The following is a 19,059-nucleotide window of genomic DNA, read 5'->3' on the forward strand; positions in this document are numbered from 1 at the left end:
TATACAGTACCAGTCAAAAGTTTGGACACACCTACTCATTCCAGGGTTTTTCTTTATTTTTTACTATTTTCTACATTGTAGAATAATAGTGAAGACTTCAAAACTATGAAATAACAACTACGGAATCATGTAGTAACCAAAAAAAGTGTTAAACAAATCCAAATATATTTTATATTTGAGATTCTTAAAAGTAGCCACCTTTTACCTTGATGACAGCTTTGCACACTCTTGGCATTTTAGACTGGTACTGTATATGTTTGGTTTAAATTTGTATGTAAATAATGTGCATAATATAATATCTAAGGGATCCATTAGAATTATTATTTTTTTTAAGCATAAAGAGACGATCTATGAAGATATGAGAGGTCAATGCTGTAGATTTTCTCTGAATCAATTTATTTATGGTTGAATTAATCTCATTGTCATCCCCCTATGCCCATTTACACGAAACATCTTCGCTCCTACTACCGCTCTCAGGTACTTGCAAATACACTCACTAAGAGCTGTTAAGATTAATGCTAGTTTGCATGGAAAGAGGCTGAAGCCACGGAACCAGAGCATAGCTGAAGTATATCAGCATCGCTCACCTTTTACATCCATTTCAATTATCTTATTTTGTATTTTTGTGAGAAATAAGGAATTGCAATGTGCATGTTATATCAGAGGCAATACTTGGCTCCTTATGACTTGAAATAGGATACAACAGACCGCAGAAGTGAGGTTAAATAATATAGAAATCATACTGTGTCCTGTACAACAGGTTAAAAAAAAATGTTTTGCTTCGTTTTGGCAACGGCTGTTTTTGTCCCACAGCTTGTAAGTACTTAAAGGTAGATATGACGTAGGTGCACAAGTAAACCAGGGCCAATATCCACAATAACTAAGAGCATTAACGAGCGATGGTAAACTTCTGCTGTTTTGGTCCCGTACCTACCATGCGCAAACAGCTTGACCCGAACCCATGCGCAGATACTGTGTGTGTGTGAGTCTTGCATCTCACTCATCGCAATATCTGCGATGCTGCTCGTGGCAATGTCATTTTGCTGAGTCTACCTTTAATGCACACAAGCGTAGGCTTATGCAACAAATAGTTTATGGGTTTGTAGTGTGTGTGCGATTGGACCAATTTGCTGTAAAATATGTGTAAAATTAAACGCTAACCCGTGAGACTGTTTGAGCGCAGTTTAGTCAACCGTTTAATTTAGGAAAGAAAAACCTGAATGGCCTTTTGCCTCTTGTCTTTGAATTGACATTCAGTCCAAGGTCTCAATCCAGGCAAGTTTCCATTGAAATTAGAGAATATATTATTACTCATTGTAAGCGATCGAAACCACCCTTAAGACCTGTGTGATGTTTACGAGTGAACGTTTCTATGTTGTTGTCTTTACTGGCAGTCTTTACTAGAGTGAATGAGTGTGAAATAATCATACAAATAGATCAGTCATTCAAGCATCCTCAATTGATGAAACTGGCCAATGTTTACTTCACTGAGTCATACCAAAGTTTTGATGTGAGACAATGACAATGTGTAACAATAATATTAGAATAATACTACTGTAGTTACAGTAGCAACAATATTTGATCATCTTGCATACATTTTCAACATAATTTTGCTCTACTATATTATGGCTGTGAGTCTGCCATCTCAGTAGTATCCAGAGAAACCCCCATCCCCCTCTGTAAACTGTCCTCCTCGCCGATGCCGTCTTCATTTCTATGAAACAAACTGTAAATGCATTTTAGTCATATGTTTCATGCGTGGATTGTGTGTTGTATTGACTCCAGGCTTGCAAAAAAAAAGACTTTTGGCAAAAATAAAAGTTTGGCCTGTTGCAATATTGCAGTTTTCCTCATTGATGCATGTTCACCACTATCATTATGTAGTGTGCGTCTCACATAGAAATACAGAAGACACACACTCACAAACACAGCAGTTGCACCATCTCATTTGGCTTTGCTTCCAGGAGCCTGCCAGCCCCTGCAACATCACATCTTTTATAGCCCTGGTACTGATGCTGCAAATTCAAAGCAAGCTGGGACCATCTGTTATTCACTGTCTCATAGGTGTCTGGCTACAGTATCTATAGAGTGGTCTCTGAGGCTGCGTTCAAAGCAAGCTGGGACCATCTGTTTCATAGGTGTCAGGCTGTCTACACTAAGGTGTTTATACCAGAGATGACCTTTGTCATAAAGTTATCCATGAAGCATTATTACAGGTTTGACTTACAAAAACAACACCAACAGTCAACTGTGCTACCACAACGTGGTCATATGCAAACATTTTCATACTGTATAAAGTAACTAAAAGTAGTCTTCATTTTTGATTTGGACTAAATGATCATACGTAGACCTACCAGCATAACCGGCACTCAATTGAACAAAAAAATGGTGTTGATACAACAATTAGATGACATTTCGTATACTTAATCAATACATGAACTCATCTACAGCACAATTTCTTATCCTACCTCATTTGCACATGCTGTATATAGATTTTCCCACTGTATTAGTGATTGTATGTTTGTTTATAACACGTGTAACTCTGTGTTGTTGTATGTGTCCAACTGCTTTGCTTTATCCTGGCCAGGTCGCAGTTGTAAATGAGAACTTGTTCTCAACTAGCCTAACTGGTTAAATAAAGGTGAAAGAAAAACAACAAAAAAAAACGGTCTAATTTCTGCATAAGGCCTACCGTATTACACCAGCAGAGGGCACAACACACCATGTTGATACACAATTCACGGACATATCACAGCAAACGGACTTCCTGCGAGGAATGGATACGTTTGTATCCAATATGCTAAATGCTACAATGTCACGGTGGAATCCATTCTCCGGACGTGAAACCAGAGTTAGGAGTCAATTTAGGCCTAATAAAGTTGGCTAATATGCAAACTTGTAAAATTCACATAAATAAGTGGAAAAGTGTCCCATGGGAATATTGTACTAAAAAGTGTATTTATATCAAATACATTGTAATGGTGGGTTGGACCCAAGTCATCATTTATTGGACTTTCCAAATATGTATTGAGCAATATCCTTGTGTGCCCCACCCAATCATTTATCCTATTGTGAAAACGCAACTAGTATAAAGGCTTACTGTCGCTTGTGAAGACATTGGTGTGTAAGATCTTGTTTTGTTGCTTGTAAATGAATCAGAAAACTGAACCAACAGACAGCAAAACACGTGCCTTGAATTACCAAGCAAGGTTTATTTGATAACTGAATCCAAGTAAAATAGGAATGTGAAGGGAAATATTCAGTGCAACAAAAAGGTGACAACAGTTTCACATTAAGATAAGACTGAAATAAGACACTGGAGCATTGAATATAAAATGTACAAGTGCTTGCTTGTAAACGTTAAAAGGGGTAAAAAAAATACTTGCACCCAATGACACCCTCTTAGGTAACATTCGAGTTTGTCAATAAACATGCAAATATGTATTTATTCAGTATAAGGCTATGATACAGTAATACAATAATGATGAACTGGTTTGATCCAGTCTTACACACATGATAAAGAATGTGTAAACCGAAAATGTACATTAGTGAAGTCCTTTTAGTCTGTAAAGTCGATGGCTCTACGTGCATAATTGAGATATTTGAAAGCCAACAAGAGAACAGATATTGAGCTTATTTATGCTGGTTGACCAATGTCGTCCTGCGATTAGTACACTTGAACTTGATGTGGCAACAATTGGCATCCGCTGTTCACATGATTCAAAACATTTTGTTTTAGCTGAGCCACTTGATCCCGGAGTACACTTGCCGTTGAGGCCAGGTCAGTGTTTTGAGTTTTTAGGTTATTGACTTTGTCTTCGAGTCTGGATATCCTCTCCAGTTTCCTCTTTCGGCACTTGGACGCAGCAATTCTATTCCGCAGCTTTTTCCTCTCGGCTTTAATGCGCTCCTGTGTGTCCATGTTGATAGGTGACAGTGGTGGACTGTCGCCGAAGCTGTGCAAGTCAGGGACTATCTGCGGCTCATCCTTCAAGGATTGCAACCGGGAATGTGATTGTTGCTGCTGTGTGCCACCTAAATGGTGAGAGGGGGGAGGTGGGAAGGGTACAGTGTCTGTGGAGTAATTGACAGTGGTACCCAAAGGCCCATTACCATAACTGTTCAAGTTCGTATAGACGGGTAAATCCATGTGTACAGTGACAGGAGCCACGTTGGTACTTAGGTCGAGACTGTTCATTTGAGCGCAAGTCCCCCCGTTCAGCTGGTTCTGTTTGTGCAAGTTCTCCAGAGCCTTGACGAATCCCTCGGCAAACTCCTGTTCGTCAGTTACTGATTTGGGGTAGAGGAACTGAGAGGTCGGTGTTGTTACGACCATTCCGTTGGACTGAATGAGGAGTCTCTCCAGCTCCGGGGAAGCCAGTTTCAGCAGCCCAAGGTCCGGGGAGTTGAGAATGCTCTCGGCGTCGCGGAGATGGGGCTTTAGATTAGTGGCATCTACAAGGTTGAAATGAATGTCATTCTTCATCATATTTTGGTAAAAGACTAAATCTAAGATGACAGCAGCTGTAAAAAAGTCAGCAGAGCCTTACGACAGAAAGAGGGGTTCCCATAATCTCAGTTGCTGTCGAGAAAACGATGCGTAATTTGCATAACATTAAATCAAATGCTCTTTTAAAGTTGCCCTACCCCTTCTCCAAGTTAAGGGTACAAATCACCTTTTGCCTCAAATGTTGTCGTTTTTTCCCTTGTTAATAAACCATTGATAAGAAACAGTCGATGGTTAATCTCTCGACTAGAGGGGTAGAAGTTCCAATGTGTGCGCTCGCATGCTGCCGCTACCTTTTCTATCCTCGTAAATTCCATTATGTCACTTCAGAGCACGCAGATTGGACAGAAATCACGTTTTTTTCGTATTTTATTTGAATAAGGGGACGTACTAGCCCCATTGCCATGGAGAAGGCGGGTAAACTGCAAACACTGCGGTGCATTGTGGTTTGATGTCATAGCAAATCTTGGATGGAGGCGTGGGGGTTGGTCAAGGCTTGTTTTCTTCCCTGTTCTATTGCTTTTGCACAGTAAAAACAAGTCATTGAGTTCTGTTTGACAAATGTTTTTTTGCACTAAATACCCTGTAACATTATTTTTTACCTTGTCCAAAAAGTGTGGTGTAAGAAGAAAATAGCAAATGGAGAAACTAGGACTAAGAGTGTGGTTTTTAGAATGAGCTTTATAAAAACACATGATATATAATGACTATCAGTGTATTGAAGGTCACACTATTTTCACTAACTGAGGCATATACAATGTTATAAGTTAAGAGTGACCTAGTCTTGTTTTCAAGTTTCAAAGTTTATTCACCACAGGGCTGATTCTGACCCGAGTTAAGTGCAAGTAAATGAAACATAATTCCCCTTTCATGCACTTTTCTCTCTAGGTGTATTATGACCTTTAACTTAAACATGAGAAACATGAGAATAGCATGCTATTCAACCGCTTTTCGTTTGGGGTGGAGATCTAGTAAATTAAGGTGTGGCGGAGGTGTGTCAACAGATACTTCGTATTCTGACCTTGACTTAATTCCCTATTAATTCCACCACCTCTACGCACAAAGAAAACATTAATAAGGTCTAGCGAACTTACCGGTTCCAAGTGGAAAAAGCATATACTTAATTTTTTTAGATTGAAATAACACCGTTCTCCATGCACTGTAATTTACAACTTAATGAGAGCTATTGATAAGAGCTAGGTAAATTGAGTAATCCGTTTGGATAAGGGGATTGTAAATATACATTGTTTTAGATCTATTTTTACCTTATAATCACTGGAAACTAATGTGAAACCAGTCAAATGGCAGCATTTCATGAACATTAAAGTTGATGAAATGCTGTGCCATTATGCAGAATTTAAATTGTACTGCCTTTTTACTTGCAGGGATGGGCACCCTCGAATGTCTTAGTTATAGGCTACACAGACTTTCTCTGTTTCCTATTTCTATCAAGGTAAATATTAGCCACAATCAGTATCGACCGTAGGGAGTCTTAACAACCACACATATTCAACTGCCCATTTCAAATCAAATCTAATCAAATTGTATTTGGCACATACACATGGTTAGCAGATGTTAATGCGAGTGTAGCGAAATGCTTGTGCTTCTAGTTCCGACAATGCAGTAATAACCAACAAGTAATCTAACTAACAATTCCAAAACTACTGTCTTATACACAGTGTAAGGGGATAAAGAATATGTACATAAAGATATATGAATGAGTGATGGTACAGAGCAGCATAGGCAAGATACAGTAGATGGTATCGAGTACAGTATATACATATGAGATGAGTATGTAAACAAAGTGGCATAGTTAAAGTGGCTAGTGATACATGTATTACATAAGGATGCAGTAGATGATATAGAGTACATTATATACGTATGCATATGAGATTAATAATGTAGGGTATGTAAACATTATATTAGGTAGCATTGTTTAAAGTGGCTAGTGATATTTTACATAATTTCCCATCAATTCCCATTATTAAAGTGGCTGGAGTTGAGTCAGTGTCAGTGTTTACTGTTAGTTCCCTTCAGTTGTTACAGCCTACATTATTATTCCATTTAATTATATTGTTTTGCTGACCTATATTTGCTTACCTCTGTAAATGCTGCCACGGCCATGTGGTTGTTGCTGAGGATTATTATTAGTAACAGTTGATATATAATATATATATAAATACATGTAGGCTAATTAAATCGTTATGGAGTGGAGCGCAGACTCAACGAGATACACAAAATATTCTGTCAAAGGAAGAAAAACTATAATTTGTAAAAACATATATATATATATATATATAATAATGAAAAATAAAACAGTAATATATTTTGATTAGATAAGGACTCAATCCCCTGATTTAACACATGTTAGAATCACCTTTGGCAGTGATTATACCTGTGAGTCTATCTGGGTCTCGAAGAGCTTTCCACACTTGGATTGTGCAACATTTTCCCATTATTCATTTTAAAATTCTTCAAGCTCTGTCAAATTGGTTGTTAATCATTCCTAAACAACAATGTTCAGGTCTTGCTATAGAATGTCAAGCAAATTTAAGTGTAAACTGTAACTCGGCCACTCAGGAACATTCACTGACTTCTGGGTAAGCAGTGTGATGCCAGGACAACAACCTGTCCCTCAATATCAGCAAGACAATGGAACTGATCGTGGAATACATGAAAACGTAGGACTAAGCACGACCCCATTCACATCGACGGGACTGTGGCGGAGATGGTTGAGAGCTTCAAGTTTCTCGGTGTCCACATCACTAAGGACCTATCATGGTTTCAAACACACCAACACAGTCATGAAGAGGGCACGACAACGCCTCTACCCCTTCGGGAGGCTGAAAAGATTTGGCATGGGCCCGCAGATCCTCAAAACGTTTTACAGCTGCACCCTTGAGAGCTCGGCATCTGACCGCAAGGCTCTACAGAGGGTAGTCTGTACGAACCAGTACATCACTGGGGCCGAGCTCCCAGCCATCCAGGACCTCTATACCAGGCGGTGTCAGAGGAATGCCCTAAAAATGGTCAAAGAGTCCAGCCACGCAAGTCACAGTCTGTTCTCTCTGCTGCCACACAGCAAACGGCAACGGAGCGCCATGTCTGGGACAAAAAGGCTCCTGAACAGCTTCTACCCCAAAGTGATAATACTGCTGAACAGTTAATTAAACGGCTACCCAGACTTTCTGTGTTTCCCTCTCTACCTACATGTACAGTTGAAGTCAGAAGTTTACATGCATTTACGTTGGAGTCATTAAAACGTGTTTTTCAACCACTCCACAAATTTCTTGTAAACAAACTATAGTTTTGGCAAGTCGGTTAGGACATCTACATTGTGCATGACACAAGTCATTTTTCCAACAAATGTTGTTTACAGACAGATTATTTCACTTATAATTCACTGTATCTCAATTCCAGTGGGTCAGAAGTTTAGATACACTATGTTGACTTTGCCTTTAAACAGCTTGAAAAATTCCAGAAAATTATGTCATAGTTTTAGAACCTTCTGATAAGCTAATTGACATCATTTGAGTCAATTGGCGGTGTACCTGTGGATATATTTCAAGGCCTACCTTCAAAGTCAGTGCTTCTTTGCATGACATCATGGGAAAATCTAAAGAAATCAGCCAAGACCTCAGAATTGTTTTTTGTAGACCTCCACAAGTCTGGTTCATCCTTGGGAGCAATTTCCAAACGCCTGAAGGGACCACGTTCACCTGTACAAACAATAGTATGCAAGTATAGACACCCTGGGACCACGCAGCCGTCATACCGCTCAGGAAGGAGATGCGTTCTGTCTCCTAGAGATGAACGTACTTTGGTGCGAAAAGTGCAAGTCAATCCCAGAACATCAGCAAAGGACCTTGTGAAGATGCTGGAGGAAACAAGTACAAAAGTATCTATATATACAGTAAAATGAGTCCAATATCGTCATAACCTGGAAAGGCCACTCTGCAAGGAAGAAGCCATTGCTCCAAAACCATAAAAATAGCCAGACTACGGCTTTCAACTACTTTTTGGAGAAATGTCCTCTGGTCTGATGAAATAAAAATAGAACTGTTTGGCCTTAATGACCATCGTTATGTTTGGAGGAAAAAGGGGGAGGCTTGCAACAGTAAAACAAGTCAGAAGAACACCATCCCGACCGTGAAGCACTGGGGTGGCAGCATCATGTTGCTTTGCTGCAGGAGGGACTGGTGCACTTCACAAAGTCGATGGCATCATGAGTGAGGAAAATTATGTGGATATATTGAAGCAACATCTCAAGACGTCAGTCAGGAAGTTAAAGCTTGGTCGCAAATGGGTCTTCCAAATGAACAATGACCCCAAGCATACTTCCAAAGTTGAGGCAAAATGGGTTAAGGACAACAAAGTCAAGGTATTGGAGTGGCCATCACAAAGCCCTGACCTCAACCCTATAAAAAATGTGTAGGCAGAACTGAAAAAGCGTGTGTGAGCAAGGAGGCCTAGAAACCTGACTCAGCTACTCTAGCTCTGTCAGGAGGAATGGGCCTAAATTCACCCAACTTATTGTGGAAAGCTTGTTAAAGGCTACCCAAAACATTTGACCCAAGTTAAACACTATGCAGCTGTTGCAAGAGCGCATTTTTCACTGGCTGTCCAATGGTTTAAAGAACAGTGATTTGTAGGCAACTTAAACTTCTTGAATTCAACCATTATTGGGTTGAAATACACATTTAGAATTGTGAACCACCATCTACAACAACCACAATCCGTAAGGCGCAAATAGCTAAACGAGAGAGCAGCAGTGTGATTCACATCAACGCGCTATGTAGATATCAATAATAAGTGAAAACCGTATCGCCGGAGACAACACCACTGCTGTCATCCTTACCTCCAAGCATTTCTTTTAGTTGTATAATCTTTGGATGCCAACAGCAGTCACATCATTGGAAGATATAGCTTGGACTGTAGCCTACAAAAGCCTATCCCAAAAGCCTATTCCCCGCGATCCATCAAACAGATTTGGTGTGTCATCATAGTGGTCTCAGACCTATGGACAGACTCGCTCACGTTGTACACATTTAAAAGTGTGCCTTTATTCAATGCTGATTTGAATGCATTGAAAAAACAGAAGTGTCAGATTTATTTTCCGCAAACATCCTTTCTGAATTTAAAAGTAATCCTCAAAGTAATCATCTAGTTTTTTAATAAGTATATGTAATCTGATTCCAATATTTTAGCTGGTAACAGATTACAGTTACATTTTTATTATAATCCCTTACATGTAACGGATTACGTCATCCGTTACTCCCCAACCCTGGTGACAAGGTAGGGGTGGTATACAGAAGATGGTATTTTACCAAATAGGGATAAGTCCATATTATGGCAACAATAGCTTAGATAAGCATAGAGAAACGACAGTCCATCATTACTTTAAGACATGAAGGTCAGATGAAACTGGCTCTCATGAGGACCGCCACAGGAAACGCAGACCCAGAATTACCTCTGCTTCAGAGGATTAGTTCATTAGAGTTAACCACACCTTAGACTGCAGTCCAAATAAATGCTTCACCAGAGTTCAAGTAACAGACACATCTCAACATCAACTGTTCAGAGGAGAATTCATTAATCAGGCCTTTATGGTTGAATTGCTGCAAAGAAACACACTACTAAAGGACATCAATTAGAAGAGACTTGCTTGGGGCAGGAAACACGAGCAATGGACGTTAGACCGGTGGAAATCTGTTCTTTGATCTGATGAGTCCAAATTTGAGATTGTTGGTTCAACACACCTCCAGACTGTGTAAGGGCTATTTGACCAAGAAGGAGAGTGATGGAGTGCTGCATCAGATCACCTGACCCCAACCGAATTGAGATGGTTTGGGATGAGTTTGACCACAGAGTGAAGGAAAAGCCGCCAACAAGTGCAAAGCATATGTGCAAACTCCAAGACTGTTGAAAAAAGCATTCAAGGTGAAGCTGATTGAGATAATGCCAAGTGTGTGCAAAGCTGCCATCAAGGAAAAGGGTGGCTACATTGAAGAATCTAAAATAAAAAAAATATATCTATTTGTTTAAAAATGTTTTGGTTACTACATGGTTCCATATGTGTTATTTCATCGTTTTGATGTCTTCACTATTATTCTACAATGTAGAAAATAGTAAAAAATAAAAATCCTTGAATGAGTAGTTGTGTCTGTATACCTTTGGCCCTTCTTTGGACACAGTGTTAACAAACCTCCAGACGAGCTTCAATGCCATACAACACTCCTTCTGTGGCCTCCAACTGCTCTTAAATGTAAGTAAAACTAAATGCATGCTCTTCAACCGATCGTTGCCCGCACCCGCCCACCCATCTAGCATCACTACTCTGGACGATTCTGACTTAGAATAAGTGGACAACTACAAATACCTAGGTGTCTGGTTAGACTGTAAACTCTCCTTCCAGACTCACATTAAGCATCTCCAATCTAAAATTAAATCTAGAATCGGCTTCCTATTTCACAACAAAGCATCCTTCACTCATGCTGCCGAACATACCCTCGTAAAGCTGACTATCCTACCAATCCTCGACTTCGGCAATGTCATTTACAAAATATCCGTTTTGTCACCAAAATCCCATATACTATCAAATCAATCAATAAAATGTATTTATAAAGCCCTTCTTACATCAGCTGATGTCACAAAGTGCTGTACAGAAACCCAGCCTAAAACCCCAAATGGCAAGCAATGCAGGTGTACAAGCACGGTGTAGAAGCACGGTGGTTAGGAAAAACTCCCTACCCACCACTGAGACCTGTATGCTCTCGTTGGCTGGCTCTCGCATCATATTCGTCACCAAACCCACTGGCTCCAGGTCACCTATAAGTATTTGCTAGGTAAACCCCCACCTTATCTCAGCTCACTGGTCACCATAGAAGCACCCATCCGATTCGAAGGGCCATCTCTCTATGGAGCGCGTCACAGGTACTTTCTGATTGAGCTTGTTTGTAAACAGGAAGCAGGAGTATAGAGACATGATCTGATTTGCCGAAAGGGGGACGAGGAAGGACTTTATTGCCCTAGCGGTGAAGGAGACGTGTTGATAGATGTTGGGCATCACGTATCTCTGGCAACAAGTAAAGCAGCCTCCGGGTGCATGGTTTCCTGCTTGTTTATAGCCTCGTAGAGTTTGTTAAGTGCTTGTTGTAGTCCTGAGGTGGAATATATACATACCACAGTCACGATAACAGATAAACTCTCTCGGGAGGTAGAAGGGTCGGCATTTGACCGTCAGGTATTCCAAGACGGGTGAACAATAGGTCGAGACTTCCACTGTGCTAGAGTCTGCACACCATCTGTTATTGATGAAGAGACATACCCCTCTGGATTTCCCTGAATCTAATGACCTGTTCGCTTGTAGAATGGAGAATCCATCAAGTTGGATAGACATGTGGGGGGGTACCTTGTCAACCACTAGTACTGCTCTCTGTTACAAAGTGTCAATATTCCAGTTACTAATTCATGTAAAACTGCATTACACAATAGCAACAATGTAGCTATTATGTGACAGTGTAATAAGGAGCTACAAGGAGGGGAGACATTTACCACTTATAGCCTGATATAGGGGTCCCCAGACACCACACACTCACATTTTAACCACTCCATATACTAAAATCCCATTACTACTAACAGAAACATTGTATATCCAATACCCCTCGATCAGCCTCACTTGTGCCATGTCTATGTGTTGTCGCCATTTCATGTTCCATGAGTATAAGGGAGGATACAGTTCTTGCTTGGATAAGGAAAGTCCACTACAATTCCCTGAGCCAAATATCCTGCGGGTACACCCATTTCACTGCTACTTACTCCATCTACATGTATCCCCACTCAATTCAACCATAAGGCTGACCTGACTTTAATAGAAGAGCCTAGCTTGGTTGATTGAAGCACAGTGCAAAGGCTGTGTATTCAGTTCCCATGCTGCCTATTCTTCACAATCTAATACGAACTATACTTCACATCTTGGATAAAACTGACCACAAACTAGCTAGAAATGTATAAAATGATGCAGGGAATATTTGCTGAAAGTCACCAGAGGAAATCTTCCCTTAGTCTTCATGCAAAGTATTTCTTAACATTAAAGTCCTGTCCCAAAGGTCAAACTATATCAACATATTATTTCTACACACAAATGTCATAGAAGAGCCAATAAAGCATTTCGGACATTTACTTGTTTCTTTTATTAGACACACGTCACACAACCCAATTGTCCCCCCTGTGAAATGGAGCTGCTCCACCTCTACAACAAACCACTGCAGTGCATGCACTTCTAATCTTATTTTTAAACATGATCCCAATCCGGTTCACCCTGTGTTCATACAGGCCTCTGGCATGGTAAGGGTTACACCGAGGAGGAGTGTGTGCGTCACAGGTAGGCCCATCTCTGCAAGGCAACGTGGGGGCGGACCACGTCTGCCTGTGATGTCAGAGAGAGCAGCGACAGCGCTCTCTGTGGCGGAAGGGGTAGGGAAAAAAAAGAAAAAAGGGAGGAGGTGAACGCTGCTCACTGAACAGGCAATATTTCCCTGTAAGAAAAGGCTGAATACAACAGTGCAAAGCGTGCGGGGGCGGTCCAGTGAAAAAAACAACCAGTAGAGGATTAAAAAAAGGCAGTAACATCTAGTATTTTTTTGTTGCAATGTGAACAGGGCTGCTGTAGCATGCTCATACTATAATATACATGCTGTTACTAGAAATGTTTTTTTTGGGGGCAAGAAAAAGACCATGAAGAAGTATGTAATCACATCATTTACATTCATTTTATTACATTTGAAGGCTCAATGCTCCAATGATGATTTATTTTCAACGAATAACCCAAAATGTAATAGATGAAATGAATGTCATGGTGGGTATATCAGCTGCCGGGAAAGTATATTATAGGGCATGACACTATATTTGGTACTGTCAAGGAATGACAATGTACAGAAGAGTACAAAAGGAATAATCTTATTCTCTCTGCGATTGAGCTATTCACCAGCTCTACATCAACTCCTATAGAAGAGCATTCCACCTGCAGATTAACCTGGTTCTTTAATGTAATCTAACATTTGGAGGCAATGTAATAAATTGCTTAGGAGCAGATATACATGTTGCAATGATCTTAACCTGAAAACATAATCAATTCATATTCATTAGAAGCAACCCTGTTGCTTTGGTTTCTATTCCTGGTCATAGTGGGCTGCAGTTGTGCAAAGGCTTTAGTTGAAACCCAGGACTAACACATTTGATTCAGCAGGTCATGGTCTTGTTGATTAGCTGAATCAGGTAATGTATTGCTTGACTGGTACAAAAGCCTGCACACACGGCAGCCCTCAGGGAAGGAAGAACACTGCAATGGTGCTGCTTCCAATGAACTTGTTTCCACGATGAGTCTTGATTTCACAATTAGCTAAGGAAATCCCGAGATATTGTCTAATGTCATCTGCTGATGCTATCCTGCTTCACTAACACCAGGAACCTGGGTCATGTTTCGTCAGCATGAAATCAGAAAAAACTGCCCGAAACGGAGTGAAACGGGGACATAGCTGATCTTGTGCAAAAATAAATGTTTGTTTTCCTTTTTTTCAAACTGTTTTGCTACAGTGTACCCCAATGAACACAAACCTATACTATAACTGATACTGCAACAACAGGTTAATTATACAAATAAATCAGGAGAAGAAAATCTAACCTTTATAGACAGACGGTGGATATAGACTACACATCTTTCAATGCTACAAGTCAAGGCACAGTGAGATAACACATCAGGAATGTTTGGCATCACTAATGCACGCTGGGAATGGAACACCTTTAAGCCGTGGCCAGGCCCAGGTAATGAATAGGTAGTGTGTGTTTATGTTGAGCAACATGTCATTTGCTGAGCTGTTGTATGCGAGGCATCGCCCAGGATTTATGTCCCTGATTGGAGTGGTTTAGCGCTGTTAAAAAGGTATTTGGTGAGAGCATCTGTCTTCATCTAATCAAATAGTACCAGTTAAAAGTTTGGACACAACTACTCATTCAAGGGTTTTACAATATTTTTACTATTTTCTACATTGCAGAATAATAGTGAAGACATCAAAACTATGAATTAGCACATATGGAATCATGTAGTAACCAAAAAAGTGTTAAACAAATCAGAATATATTTCATATTTGAGATTCTTCAATGTAGCCGCTTTGATGACATCTTTGCACACTCTTGGCATTCTCTCAACCAGCTTCACCTGGAATGATTTTCCAACCTTCTTGAAGGAGTTCCGACATACGCTGAGCACTTGTTGGCTGCTTTTCCTTCACTCTGCGGTCCAACTCATCCCAAACCATCTCAATTGGGTTGAGGTGGGGTGATTGTGGAGGCCAGGTCATCTGATGCAGCACTCCATCGCTCTCCTTCTTGGTCAAATAGCCCTTACACAGTCTGGGGGTGTGTTTTGGGTCAATGTCTGTTGAAAAACAAATGATAGTCCCACTAAGCCCAAACCAGATGGGATGACATATCGCTGCAGAATGCTGTGGTAGTCATGCTGGTTAAGTGTGCCTTGAATTCTAAATAAATAACCGACAGTGTCATTAGCAAAGCACCCCCACACCTCCTCCTCCATGCTTCATGGTGGGAACCACACATCCAGATATAATCTGTTCAATTTCTCTACATCTAACAAAGACACGACAGTTGGAACCAAAAATTTGAAATTTTGACATGAAGGCGTGATTCACGTAGTCTCCTCTGAACAGTTGATGTTGAGATGTGTCTGTTACTTGAACTCTGTGAAACATTTATTTGGGCAGCTATCTGAGGTGCAGTTAATTGCTGATTTCTGAGGTGCAGTTAATTGCTGATTTCTGAGGCTGGTAAACTAATGAACTTATCCTCTGCAACAGAGGTAACTCTGGGTCTTCCTTTCCTGTGGCAGTCCTCATGAGAGCCAGTTTCATCATAGCGCTTGATGGTTTTTGTGACTGCACTTGGGAAAAAAAATCAAAGTTTTGACATTTTACGGATTGACTGACCTTCATGTCTTAAAGTAATGATGGACTGTCATTTCTCTTTGCTTATTTGAACAGTTCTTGATGTAATATGGACTTGGTCTTTTACCAGATAGGGCTATCCTCTGTATACCACCCCTACGTTGTCACAACACTGGAACGAATTGCAAAGATCGCTGAAGTTGGACTTTTATCTCCCTCACCAACTTCAAACATCTGCTATCTGAGCAGCTAACCGATCGCTGCAGCTGTACAGTCTATCGGTAAATAGCCCACCCAATTTTACCTACCTCATCCCCATACTGTTTATATTTATTTACTTTTCTGCTCTTTTGCACACCAATATCTCTACCTGTACATGACCATCTGATCATTTATCACTCCAGTGTTAATCAGCAAAATTGTAATTATTTGCCTACCTCCTCATGCCTTTTGCACACAATGTATATAGACTCTCTTTTTTTTCTATTGTGTTATTGACTTGTTAATTTTTTACTCCATGTGTAACTCTGTGTTGTCTGTTCACACTGCTATGCTTTATCTTGGCCAGGTCGCAGTTGCAAATGAGAACTTGTTCTCAACTAGCCTACCTGGTTAAATAAAGGTGAAAAAACACACAAAAAACACAACTGATTGGCTAAAAATGGATTAAGGAAAGAAATTCCACACCTGTTAATTGAAAATGCATTCCAGGTGACTACCTCAAGAAGCTGGTTGAGAGAATGCCAAGAGTGTGCAAAGCTGTCATCAAGGCAAAGGGTAGCTATTTTAAAGAATCTCAAATATAAAATATATTTTGATTTATTAATACATTTTTGGTTACTACATGATTCCATATGTGTTATTTCATCGTTTTGATGCCTACACTATTATTCTACAATGTAGAAAATAGTAAAAATGAAGAAAAATCTTGTAATGAGTAGGTGTGTCCAAACTTTTGACTGGTTGTATCCTCTGATACAGAACGCGTTATATCCCCTCCAATGGCAAGTCTGGGATGGCAGTAACAAGCACAAGGATGTTAATGATCGCATATCTCAGAAAATATAAATGACCTAATTAGTTTATACCTGATGCCATGTATTACAGCATGACTGCTTCGATATGTGTTTTCTACCTTAACCAAAATGTGGTTCTGCAGTGTTTTTACCGTTAGAATGAGCACGGGTAGCAGTTTCACAGTACGTAGTCTGCCTTCACCTCTGGTCCCACAGACCCATGACGCAGTTTCAACATGTAGGTGACGTTCCACACTCACGGCTATGGGGGAATCCCTGTGTGCGAGGGGGTAGAGTAGTTTCACATGCGAGGTTAGAGGGAGCCTACGGTGGCCTGTCACACACCCTCACACACAGACATGCACTCAAAGCCACAAACCCACAGCCACGCATCACAGCAGTGGTTATGTGTTATGGCTTTGATACTGCTGTGTTGACTGTTATACAACGTGCAATGGACAGGACAGGTGGACAGTTAGCATTTAGTTAATCATCATTGTCCTTCAGAACAAGAAAAAAAAAAAACTCAAAATAACAAAATGTCAAGATTTTTTCCATTCATTCTCATCTCACTTCCTAAAAGGAAATAGAGGCATGCAAATTAGTGACGTTTGAGGGAAAAACTTGATGGAAAGTAATATGCGGCCAACAACACAGCAATATTTTTATGGAAACCATGTTACTAAGATTAATATTGATGTATGAGGGGAAAATGGTGAAACAATCCATCATTTGTTTAGTGGGATCAAATGTTCTGGGTGTGTTGACTCCTACAGAAAAGGAATGACATATTAAACAATATTTTCTCTGTAGATTTTTTCCTGAAAGTAAAAGGAACCCTACAATCACTGAACTAAGGCCAGAAGGAATTCTGTGATTCAGACAAAAAGTTGACCTGCCCTCAGTGCCCAAAAATGTTTAACATGCCCCTCTGATACCCAGTCACAACAAATAAGTCATCACTTGACACCCTCTTGATAAGAACAAAAGATATGGGGAATGAATAAGTCATTTCACAATGGCAAGAAACAACAAGAAATGACACTTATAGCCACATAAATATGCAAAGGTGTTTAACACTAACAGTGAGCTCCAAAAATATTGGGACAGTGACACATTTTTTGTTGTTGTTTTGGCTCTGTACTCCAATACTTTTGGTCCCCTAAAATAGGGGGGACAATGTACAATGTTGTCCTTTCTAAATGGTACCCTCAAATTAAAGCTGACATTCTGCACTTTAACCACGTAGTCACTGTAATTTAAAATCCAACGTGCTGGAGCACAGAGCCAAAACAACAACAAAATGTGTCACTGTCCCAATACTTTTGGAGCTCACTGTATGTTTGGTTAAAAAAAAAAAGAGTCAAGAGTGGTGCAATAAAGCGGAATAAAAAGGGAATCAAAACAATCTTTCTCGTGGGGCTTGAAATTTTGACAGATGTCCTTACAAGAGAACATTCTGTTGGCCTACGATGTCTCAGATCAGTCAGTCCATCCAGGTACTTAGTATAAGGAAAAGACCCTGTAACACCATGTCTCACAGTGAGTGTTAAATCCATTCACAAGATGATAAACAAAGTCAGACAACTGCTCAGGAGACATTATCCAAAGTAATAGAATGCCTTTCAAAACAGCAGCACTGGAATAATCTTATTTCACCACTTACACTGAAATCAAATAGACCAAAATTACAGGAAAGGAAAAGCTTCTCTTTAATGTGATCGGTAAGAGAAACTAAAAATGTTTCCTGGCAGCCTGCATTAGATACAAGTTTCCATAAATACATGGGCAGGCTGGTATATCTGTGCCCTGCAGTAAAAATAGCCCCGATTCCGAAGGGAAGTGATGACGTCCACAGCCTGCCTGCATCAGCAGTCGTCATCATCATCCTCGGGTAGCGCGGGGGGGGGCATTGTCGACCATCGCCATGGCAACACCTACATGTAGCATGACGCAGGAGAGTGTGGCAGAGGAGAGTGTGGCTGCGATTGGATGGGCTGGTGCAGTGTTGTGTGGGCAAACAATACGTGGGAGGATGGGAGCAAGGATGTGAGGAGAGGGAGAAGAGGATATAAAGACCATCTCTGAGATGACTTCCATCCTTAAGTCAAAGCCAGTTATCACAGCTAAAATTTCAGCGAAACAATTACCGAAGATCTGATCTGCACGCCCCTTGAGCAATGTCTGAGAAGAAGAACAAATGTTTTTCCTCCCTTAGCAATTGATTTTAAAAAAATTGTTCTGCATTTGTGGTGAAATTCTGTCTCTCAGAATGAAAAGGAAACTGGACAGTGAATGAATTCCAATGCGGCAAGAAAAAAGCATTTGGCAACACACTTAACACTGGTGATTCAGAGATGCCGAATCCTTTCGGTTTTATGAGAGGTTTCCTTTGATTTAATACACCCACAGATATGGTATTGTAGGGATAGTGGGAAACTGTATTTCAATGCATATGGCATGACACAGATTGATCCATCACATGAAAGCTGGTGGTAAAATGAATATCCTTCCAATCTTCAACTCCTTGGGCACCCTGTACTTCCCTTGTTCTAGCAAGGATTTGATTAATTAC

General features: G+C 40.3%; 1 protein-coding gene across 1 annotated transcript; it reads right to left on the reverse strand.

The window, feature by feature from the left end:
• Positions 1–3,192: 3,192 nt before the first annotated feature.
• Positions 3,193–4,792, reverse strand: LOC123996627 (transcription factor jun-D-like). The gene has a single exon (XM_046300147.1). The coding sequence runs from the start codon at positions 4,487–4,489 to the stop codon at positions 3,668–3,670; it is 822 nt and encodes a 273-aa protein (XP_046156103.1). The 5' UTR covers positions 4,490–4,792; the 3' UTR covers positions 3,193–3,667.
• Between the last annotated feature and the right edge of the window lie 14,267 nt (positions 4,793–19,059).

Source organism: Oncorhynchus gorbuscha, linkage group LG15 (genome assembly GCF_021184085.1).
Source record: "Oncorhynchus gorbuscha isolate QuinsamMale2020 ecotype Even-year linkage group LG15, OgorEven_v1.0, whole genome shotgun sequence".
In the NCBI taxonomy this organism is placed as follows: domain Eukaryota; kingdom Metazoa; phylum Chordata; class Actinopteri; order Salmoniformes; family Salmonidae; genus Oncorhynchus; species Oncorhynchus gorbuscha.